The sequence below is a fragment of the Elephantulus edwardii genome, unplaced genomic scaffold, assembly GCF_000299155.1.
Source record: "Elephantulus edwardii isolate Elephantulus edwardi_28Jun2011 unplaced genomic scaffold, EleEdw1.0 scaffold00116, whole genome shotgun sequence".
Classification (NCBI taxonomy): Eukaryota; Metazoa; Chordata; class Mammalia; order Macroscelidea; family Macroscelididae; genus Elephantulus; species Elephantulus edwardii.
Genome location: NW_006399866.1, coordinates 4,467,301 through 4,477,683, shown reverse-complemented (window position 1 = coordinate 4,477,683; position 10,383 = coordinate 4,467,301). Strand labels below are relative to the sequence as shown.

The following is a 10,383-nucleotide window of genomic DNA, read 5'->3' as shown; positions in this document are numbered from 1 at the left end:
CCAGGACCCAGCTCCTTAGCCTAGGGAAGGCTAAGCCTGCAAAGCAGGGATTGAACAACCTTGAACCCTTGGACTAGAAGCCTGCTGAGTCGGGCGTCTTTCTACGTGCTTGATTTCTTCTTACCACCAAACCCTCACATCTTCTTCACAAGATGAAGGCTACCATTATGCCCACTTGACAGATGAGAAAACTGAGGCTCAGAAAGGATTGCTCAATGCCCAGCATCCCAGTCAGTGAGGGGCAGGGCTTTCTCCTCATCCCCTCTTTGCTGCATAGATCAAGGGATTATGTGGACCATGCTGCTAAGCCTTTAACCCCATGCATGACAGTAATCAGTGGCCAAACAATAGTTACCACTGGCTGGGCAGGGCCTTAAGCCACAGCATTTAGACCAAAAGACGTACTGCAGCTTTCAGCCACTCAGACGGCACTACAGCACCCAGCACAAGAGGTGCTGCAAACCTGCTTTATTGTGAACGAGACACACAGTCCTGGGTGGGGTTTGGGAAGAACAGAAGCTCAAGGGGAGCCCTTTGCTCTACCCCTAAGCCCTGGGAGAGGGCTCTCTCTTAAACAGACTCTCCTCCTTCTGAGTCTAGGGCCAGAGCCCACCCCCCTGGTTACAACTCACAGAGTCTGGCTGGTTGGGACAGGGCAGGCATTGAGAACCTCAGGAGAACAGCCGAAGGGCTCAGCCAAGGGGCCAGGTGGGCGGCCTCTGCTGGGCTGGAGGGGAGGGGAGGAGGCAGCAGCTCCATGGTTCAAAGGAGGGCTGCTGCTGAACGGAAATCAAGCCAGGGCCTTATCATCTAGCAGTCCGGGGCCCTTTTGGGTGTTCAGTATTAGAAGCAAGGGGGCTCAGGTATCAACGGTGGAGGGGACCACCAAGTAGGTGGAGGAGACCACCAAGTAGGTGGAGGAGACCACCAAGAGGACGAACAGAGCTGTCCTCGACAGCTCTCAAGAACTGTCCCAACGCCACTGTCCGAGGGTCCTGGCTTCCCACAGCCAGTAACGAGCATCCTCAGTGGCCTTCCTCCTGAAGGGGATGCTCAGTGCACTGGGGGGTTCTCTGCAATGGCCTTCTCCACCCGCAGGTACCAGGGTTGGATGTGTGTGTGACGCATGAGGTCATCAAAGGCCTCCAGACCCTCCATAACACGCAGCACGCCGTACACTGCCTGGAAGAGGACAGAACTGTCACTGAATCTCAGAACAGGGCACACAGCACACACACACAGCTGCCTAGACCCGCCCCAGGCTCTGCCAGCTGAGTCTGAGCCTGTCATCTGCCCTCTCTGAGTTTCAATTCCACATCCAGTCTTTGAATGAGGAATGGAATATGGCTGTAGGGTTTACCTGCTCTCACCCATGCCTCCCTTTCTGGGCAGCATCCCTCGGCCAAGAGACTTTGGTCAAGACTGGTCTGTCAATGTATTCTAACCCAGGCTTCTTCAGGGAGGGGCATCAAACCAGTCTCATGAGATGCTGTTCCAGGACTTTTTCTGGTTGGAATCCTGGAGGTGCCAGACCCAGGCCTGTTTCAGATAGAACCAATTCCAAGGAAAGCAGGCTTGAGAGGTGGTGACAGTGAGAGCTCAAGCCCTGGTAACATTCCTTGGACTCCTGGATCTGGATCTAGCCATACCTGAAGCTAACCCCTGAATCTGTCCATTCCATAAACGAATGCTTAAAAATAAATTCAAACTCCAAGAAATTGCACTGCAATCCTAGAGGTACGCATTTTGAATCCACCAGATGCTCTGCTGGAGAAGGAGGGTCAATCTCCTGCTGTACCAGTCAGATCCGATTTGACAGTACACACAAAAAAGTAATAAAAGTAATAAAAAAAAGTTTTCTAAAAAAAAAAATTCAAACTCATTGAGTCAGGTCAGGTCCGACTCAGTGACCCTCTATTGGGTATCTCAGGAAATGGGAGGAGAATGCCCAGCTTTGTCTGTTGAACTGGAATGGATGGATGCTTAAAGGCTTAGGGTTCATTTTTCATTAAGCCACTCTGAGCAGGGTTTCTGCCCCTGACAACAGAGGGCACTGCTGGATCTCAGCATTTCCAAGGCTTTCTCTGCCCAGATCCCCACACCCAAACAAGTCCCTCCAGCTGACTGCTCCCCAATGCCCACCACCACTCACTAGATCAGCGAGGTTCGGCTTCTGGCCCCCCATGAAGGGCCGGTCTTTGCCCACTGCGGCCACCCACTTGTTGGCAGCCTCATAGAGGTCTTCACGCACGTCGTCCTGGAGATGGTGCCTGGGCAGGGTGGAGAGAAAGCCCTTCAGGGGAGGTGCTGCCCCTCAGGTGGGAAGCCAGGCCTCCTCTCAGGAGAGCAGAAAGGCCTAGGGGTCAGGATCCCACCGCTGTACCCTAAGTGTTGACATCACATCTGTAGAGCCCAAAGACCCCATAAGGGGAGACAATGGCCTAGGAAGGGTAAGACAATGGACCAAGGTGGCCTACAAGCGAGACAGAGAAAGGCTCAGGGGAGGGATCAAGGTCTCCAGCTTCTGCAGAGGAGGAAGCAATCAGAAGTTCTGGATTTGAGCCTTGGCTCTGCTGCATGGTTTAAAATGAGCCTGGGAGAAGCAAGCTGCTGTGCTAGAAGTTCTTCAACACCAAGGAATGCCAGGCCAGTGATGGGGAAGAAAACAAGAATCTTCTGTTAGAACTGACTAGAGGCCTTTCCCTTAGCACCTCAAATTTAGACTTCGAGATTCCTAAACTTAAGAGAATAAATTTCTGTTTATTAAAACCATAAAAAAAAAATAGAATGAGTTTGGGGATTTCTCTGGGCCTTAGTTTCTTATCAATATTCTGAGGGGCTTCAGGGGATAATCTTTAGGACTGACAGAGTCAGCAGCCCAACACAACAGTCCTTGAAGCTAGGAGTCTTGGGGGGGGTCCAATGATTTGGGACAGCACAGCCTGCTACACACACACACACACACACACACACACGCACAAACACGCGCGCGCGAACTATCACCTGCTCTTGAGTCGCTTGCTGATGAGGTACATTGCAGCTGCACCCACATACTTGGCTATGGCACCTTCCACAGCCCCAAACTTGCCCTCGTGGACAATGTAGTCAAAGGAGGCCAGGGCCTCGGTGGGCGTCCGGTACACATTGGGGGATATCAGGTGCACAAGCCAGTCATCCGCCCACTGCCGCCACTTCATCTCCTCCCTGCAGGTGAGGAAGGAAAGAGGCAGATGGAGGGTGGACCACTGCCCGTCCTTCCTGTGGCGCCCTCCAGGCCTGCTGAGGGGTGAAACCAGGTGGACTACCCAAACTATGGGCAGGGGGGCGAAGAGAGAGCAGGACAGACTGACAAGAGGGACTATGGTATAGATGGGGAGCTGAGTTTCTCACTGACACTAAGTCCAGGCTCCTGCCTGTTCCGCCTTCACGGTCCCCCTGACCACCACAACGGCCCCCCACCCACCTGAGTTCCACTCTGAGGAAGCCTCTGCCTCCACCAGCTCCCCTCATCCCACCCCTGTGCGCCAGATGCAGCTGCACTCACGTCCTCGCCTCCTTCCCGCCGTACATGTGCTGGGCCTCCTTCTCATCCAGCATGAGCCAGTACTTGTTGCAGAACTCGGTCACCTCCTTGCCTTGGTCATTTGTGGCCTTCATGGGTGGGTAGTAAGTAAGGATCTCCTCCAGGGGCTGCCTTTGGAAGATATCCAAAAACTCAACCCAACTCCTTCCTGAAGAAGACTAAGCCCTACGTAGCCTTCTGTCCACCCAGCATGAACCCAGTCCTGGGGGAAGGCTGGAAGTCACTCCCCCATCATGCAGGTGACAGGGGAAGCCCTGTAGCAACAGAGACTTGGGGTGGACCCCAGGAGCACTTCCCTGACAAAGGGAGATATGCAGAGACAAGGGGTGGGTGTTAGACACCATGGATCATTCCTGAATCCAAGCTGAAGCCCCACCCTGCTTCCACAAATGCAACTCAGTTGAGGCCTCCGTGGAGACAAGAGATCAGAGGACACTCGATGACCAGCCCGGGCCTCCAAGGGCTCCTTACCCTGACACCAGGTGAGTCTTGAGGGCGCTGATGATGACAGAGGAGTCATTCAGCTGTTGCTGGAAGAAAAGAGGCTGGGTTAGCTCAGCAGCTTTCGGCTCGCCGTCAGCAGGATCACGGGGTGTGCTTTAACCAATGAACAGACACCCCATACAAGGAGAGTCTACCCACAGAGATTAAACCTGAAATCCAATATACAATGAGCCCTCTTCCTTCCACCATGCCCGAGCCTCCACCCGCATGATTTCATAGGCTCATTGTTTAAAATGGCTTTGCTTATAGACATAGATGTTTAGAATTCCAACCAGAAGAAAACAGTCTTCCAAAAAACAACATGCTTGTTGTTTCTTTTTTTTTTCAGGTATTACAATTCTATTTTCTGTGTAAACACGAGCATTACTTATTTATGTAAGCAATTACTAGCTGTCCAGGAGCTGAGGGAAGCTTAATTTTTAAATAACTTTTTTTTTTTTAGTCCTAGGCTATGGATTTACATTCATCTTTTATCAGAACAAAGAACCAGGGTGCTGGCTTAAAGAGTTTTAAAGACAAAAGAATTATTTTTTTTTCTTTTTAATTTTTATTATATTATAATTACGTGTACCGTCAAATCAGATCTGACTGGTACAGGAGGAGATTGCCCCCTCCTTCTCCAGCAGAGCATCTGGTGGATTTGAACTGCGTACCTCTGGGATTCCAGTACAAGGAATGATTTTCTTATATACCTAAACCTATCTTGAGAAACATAGAAAATAAAATTGCAAGTGAATTTACTGCATGCTTGTTTCTTTTTTTTTTTTTATTAATTTTAATGAACATTTACAGAGATTCTGGATTTTCATTCATTCATTGTTTGCACGCTTGTTTCTTAAGAATACAGGTTTGATTCCTATTAGCAGCTGATATTGACTACAACTTACAGCACCCTAGAGACAACAGGTCTGAGCCCTTGCCCTACCCTGAGCCATTATCACCAGCCTCTGGAGGCCACTGATACACTGTCAATCCACCTTCTTTTAAAAAAATCTATTTCAGAACCGCCTTTATGTGCAATCATCATTTTATTTAAAAATTCACATATATTGGAGATTCTCTGAAGAACAGGACCTCGGAATAAAATTTGAGGTTAACAAGGAGAAATGAAATTGTCCCAGGTTAAGTTCTGAGAGAGGATCACACTTCCTCAACATCTTCAAGTTCTAAAAATACAGAACACTTCATGAATTTGCGTGTCATCCTTGCACAGGGAGGACTATGCTAATCTTCTCTGTATTGCTCCAATTTCAGTATATGTGCTGCCAGAGCAAGCACTGTGTCAGTCCATCTTTTTGAGGGGTTTCCTCTCTCTCTCTCACCCTCCACTCTTCCCAGCAATTGGCCCCTCCTGACAACATCCTCAACATACTCTCACCATCTTTGCCTCTAAAGAGCACCCTAGTTGCGTTTCCTCCAAGGCAGACTTGACTGTTCTTTCGGCAATCCGTGGGATATTCAACTCTTCTCCACCACCACAATTCAAATAATTTCAAAATTGACTATCTAGATAAAGGAATGAGGCATGAACCAGCCTTGTTAGGCTTTCCACCCACCCTGCAGATGACATGGGGAGCCAGCATCATATAAGACATAAGGCATGACAAAGCTGACTTACATGCTTTCACGTTTGCAGATATGAGTAAGATGATTGGCAGGGGAAAGTAAATCCTTCAAATAGGAAGGGAAATGGTTTGGGGTGTGATGGCTTTCTTGCTCAAAACAGCTTTTCCTCAGCTGCTGCTCTGGACTTTCACTGCATGGCTGGGCAGGACCATACACATGGGGTATACAGCCCACCCATGAGGGCACTGGCTAGTCCCACCATTTCACCAGGTTTAAACTGAGCCAGTGCGGGGGCAGAAATTGGGAATTTCACTACCAAAACAAAGAAGAAAAATCAGAGAATGAAGCAAATATCCTCCAGGGCCAGAGATGTTTCCATGAGTCACATCATGGGCAACAGCAACAATGGAGAACCAAGAACAACATGAGACAGAGCTAACTGGGACTGCCACAGAGCCTGGGGCTTCTACTCAAGCTTATTGGAGGACTGGCAGGGAGATTTTCAATTGCTTCGTATGCATCTGCAAGTTGGACAATAAACAAAGATGACTGAAGAAGAAATCAGTGCCTTTGGATTGTGGTGGAAGAGAACAGTACTGAATATCCCACAGACTGCCGAAAGAACAAAGAAGTCTGCGTCAGAGGACATGCAACCAGAGTGCTCCTGAGACGCAAAGATGGTGAGACTTTGTCTCACACACTTTGGGCATGTTGTCAGGAGAAGCCAGTCCTTGGGAAAAGATACCATGCTGGGAAAGGTGGAGGGACAGAGAAAGAGAGGAAGACGTGCAACAAGATGAATGGACACAGTGACTATGAATAACAATGGACTCGAGTGTATCAGGGACCGAGAGGACGGTGCAGGATAGAGCAAGGCGCAGTCTGTTGTTCATAGGGTTGCTATGAGTTGTTGTCAATTCGGCAGCACCTAACAACAAGAGTTCTGTGAAACTGGCCTGAAGCTGCAAGGCTGAAGGCTCAAGGGCCTATAAGCACACTTAAGAAGCTATCCTGACTAAGAACTTGTTTCCTTTTGCCAACATAAGCTGTAAACTGTTAACTTCCCTCATAAATCACCTAATTGTGGAGTATAGTTCTGTGAGGTCTGTGTGACCTTTGCAACAGATTTCAGATACAGTAGTAGAGTAGCGATAGCCCTAGTTTGGTGTTACAATTAGCAGGCGTGGGAGCCTGGGGAACATGTCTGATCTCCTGGGAACTGGTTTTGTATTGTGGATATTGCTGATGAGGACTACTCCCCCTGCAGTTAGTGGAAGTCAGATGCCTCTATGCCTCTCCTCATTCAACAACTCCCAAGACAGCTGTCCTGGGGAAGAGAGACCCAGGTACGGCTAATCAGAAGAGAGCATGAGGAGAAGCCAGTGTCTGAGCCCCTGCCTCTCGGGCACTGAAGATCAGGTGGGCTCCTAGTAGCTACCTTCTAGGCATTTCATATCTACCATCCCTACAACCTAGAGACGATGCTCAAGTTGATTAATAAAAAGATAAGCCCAGAGAAGCTAAGACTTACCCCAAGTCACACAGCCACTGAGCAGCAATCAGGCCTTGAACCCACACTGCCCTGACTTCACCGCTCACTTCTTACATGCCAGGTATTCTGTCTCACTTAGACCGAGCTGTTGTATGGTGTTGGTGGGGAAATAAGTATGAGCAGAGACAGACTTGGAGTGCCTAATGCAAGCCTGTTGCTGTCCAGGCTCCAGAACCAATCAAGAACAGGAAAGGCTGGAGAGGAGTTCTCTGAGACTTACCAAGGAGTCTCCTTCCTGTGCCAGCAAGATGGGCACCTTCCTGTAGGAGGAGAACTTGATCTCGGCCCTGCGCACTGGGTTTACCTCTACCACCTGGTAGGGTAGGGCGTGGAAATCCAGGAAGGCTCGGACCTTGCTGCAGAAGGGACAGGTCTTGTACTGGTACAAGGTCAGCTGCAGGTGACTCGACAGGGACAGCTGGATGGGGAGGAAAACCGGGGGCAGATGAGTGGGCGATGTCCCAAAACGAGACCCCAGCCAAACTTATTTGGAAGTCTTCTGAAGTGACCCTGAGAGGATCTAGAGGAATCAGGGATAAGTAGCAGAGAGAAAGGGAGGCAGGAGATGAGGGCTCATGTGAGTGGACAGTTCAAGTCCTCAGCAAGCAAGTTTCCCAGGGCAGGAAGCTGAGCAGTATTGAGGGTCTGCGTAAGAGTGTCTGCTTCTATCCAACAGTAGAGGCTACCTCTCCATTCCCTCCTGTCCCAACTGGGCAACAGAGGTCTCAGGCTATGGCCCCTAAATGCACAACAAAGGCTTCAACCTAGGATACAGTCCCACAGACACTCCCTAGACCAAGATTAGTGTTTGCCAGAGTGTGGTCTGCCTTGAATCTCCATTGGGGCAGAGCTGTAGGTGGCCCTTAGGGTTGGAATCTGCATTTTTATGAGTTTGCTGCAATTCATAATTAAAGCTACAGCTGTTGATTACCTCCTTCAAGATTACCTCCTTCAAGATCCCAGATAGGTGAGGCCAGGACCAGGAAGATAGACAAAGAAATAGAGAACCACCAGTCTCCTCCCCCCTGCACTCAGCCCCTTACTCCTGTGGTCCAGGAAACTAGCACCTGTGGGAGGGTGGTGGGGCCAGAGGGGAGAAGTGAGGTTCCTATATGTGCTGGGTATAATCCAAAGTGTTTCAAGCAGGCCCAGAACCCAGCTGATGGGGCACCTCCCTGCTCCTCCCTGTCTCTACATCTAGGTTATAATAGCACCAATATCATGAAAATACTAAATAGTTACACAACCTTAGGATTTGAGAGTGACTGCGTAGTGGGTAAAACGTTAGGTAAATGAGAGCTTGACAATTACTTTCTCTTTCGTATGATCTTGCATTTTTCAATCAGAAAGTCTTGCTGTTAGCTGTACAGAGGCCAGTGCCAACTCATGGCAACCTCTTGCTGCAGAGTAAAACTTCTCCAAGAAATTTCCAAGGCTGTGCTTTCAGGAGCTGATCTCCAGGCTTAGTTTTCAAGGCACTTCTGGATTTAGCCTTACTTTCTGAAGTGCCTCTGAGCGGGTCCAAACCATAGCAGTCAAGTGTTCAATAAAGTTCGCACCACCCAGGAACTACCATAAGTCAATTTAGAGAAGCGATTTTAAGAAAAAATCCTTTCTAGGAAACAGTTATCAGTGAACTCCCCTATTTTAAAGATAGGAAAGTGGTGGGTTTGGAGATTTAAAATCAAAGTCTTTTGTTCAAGGTCACTAGCGGGTGGCGAAAGAAGATCAGATCTCGGGATTGTCTGAAGCCCACCACCCCATCCCGGGCTCTGCCTAGCCAGCCCTTACCTGTGCAGCAGCTCGGAGGTCTTGCGCGTGCAGGTGCCAGCGCGCCGTGTGGTACAATCCTAGGGCACCCCCCAGGGCCAGCGCCGTCGCTCCCAAAAGACGCGAGGTCCCTTTACAGGGGATGGCTGTGGGGCCCGAGCCGCCTGCCGCCCCCGCGAAGCCTGCCCGGCTCGGCGTTCGGAGCTCAGGCCCAGGACAGCCCAGCCGCCAGGCCAGCGTGCGCCCTCCGGACCACAGCGCCCGCGCCGCCAGAGCCATGATCCGGTTGCAGTTCACGGGCGTTGCGGGCGGGCGCGCGAAACTAAGTAGCGAAAGAGCCGGCTCCCCTTAAAGGGGCCGGTCACCGACGCCCGGCGGGTTGCAATGACGCCAAACCAGGTCAAACAACCCTCCTGAGATTGATACGTAGGTTCCGCGTCCAGGTTCCAAATACACAGCAACACAGAAACACAGAGATGTTTGGAAGTGATACATTCCTCCATAGGGAGCTCTGGTGGCTTAGCCTATAAGGAGGAGCGTTGCTAATCCAAAAGTGTGCGGCTCTCCTGAGGTTCGAATCCACCAGCTGTTGCGTAAAAGAAAGATGAGGAATCTCCTCCCCTGATATTTATAGCCTCAGAAGTCCAATTGAGGGTCAGTTACAATTAATTCCACGGCAATGAGATACCGGAGGGATTGCCAGCTTTGTTGGATGGCTTCTCAACTCTGAAGCTTCCTCGTCGATAATATATAGTTTGCAATTTCTAACTGATGTATCCCTTCAAAAAGCAATGAACTCAAGCCTTTCAGGGTGCCAGGAAAAGAATCGTGTTTTTTTCAGGTCAGTAAAGTGGTAGAAAGTAAGCCACTACAGACTCTTTCTGCCCTGCCGCACCATCACATAGGTCTTCTATGACTCGAACCGTAAAATTTTCCCAAAGCGGTAGGGCTTCCGGAACCACACGCCACAGTTCTTCCCTCTTGGAAGGTCCTCCTTCCCGCTCAGTGATCATTAAGCAAAGATGTGGAGGAGTGGAATTCCTAAACTGTCCTCGCCCCGGCGCTGGGCCAGCTCGCCCTAGTCCAGTACTCAGCGCTGCACTGCCTAGGCTTCTCTGTGGGCAGCCCGGGATGGGCCACCACCGCTCCGGTGGGACAGGTAGGTAGGGTTCAAGGCTTTGAGGCTGAAAGAGGTCTGACGACGGGGCGGGGACAGAGCTCTAGTCCAGGACTGCGCAGGCAGAGGTCAGCGAGGCTCGCTTTGGGTCTCCGGATCTCTTTCAAGTTCGAGAATTGCTTGTGTTTCCTCTGCATGAAAGTCCCAGTGTTCCGTCTTAGTACAGCCCCGTCGGCACCTGAGTCTGCAGTGTCCAACTCCAGAGGGTGGAGATCTGGACCGGTGGATGGA

The 10,383-nt window shown here is 50.2% G+C and overlaps 1 protein-coding gene across 1 annotated transcript; it reads right to left on the bottom strand.

Moving 5' to 3' along the window:
• Positions 1–628: 628 nt before the first annotated feature.
• Positions 629–9,254, bottom strand: PTGES2 (prostaglandin E synthase 2). The gene is given in 8 exon segments (XM_006892612.1): positions 629–727; positions 979–1,182; positions 2,153–2,270; positions 3,004–3,204; positions 3,545–3,694; positions 4,055–4,113; positions 7,426–7,623; positions 8,997–9,254. Coding segments are annotated over 8 exon segments (1,287 nt in total).
• Positions 9,255–10,383: the final 1,129 nt, after the last annotated feature.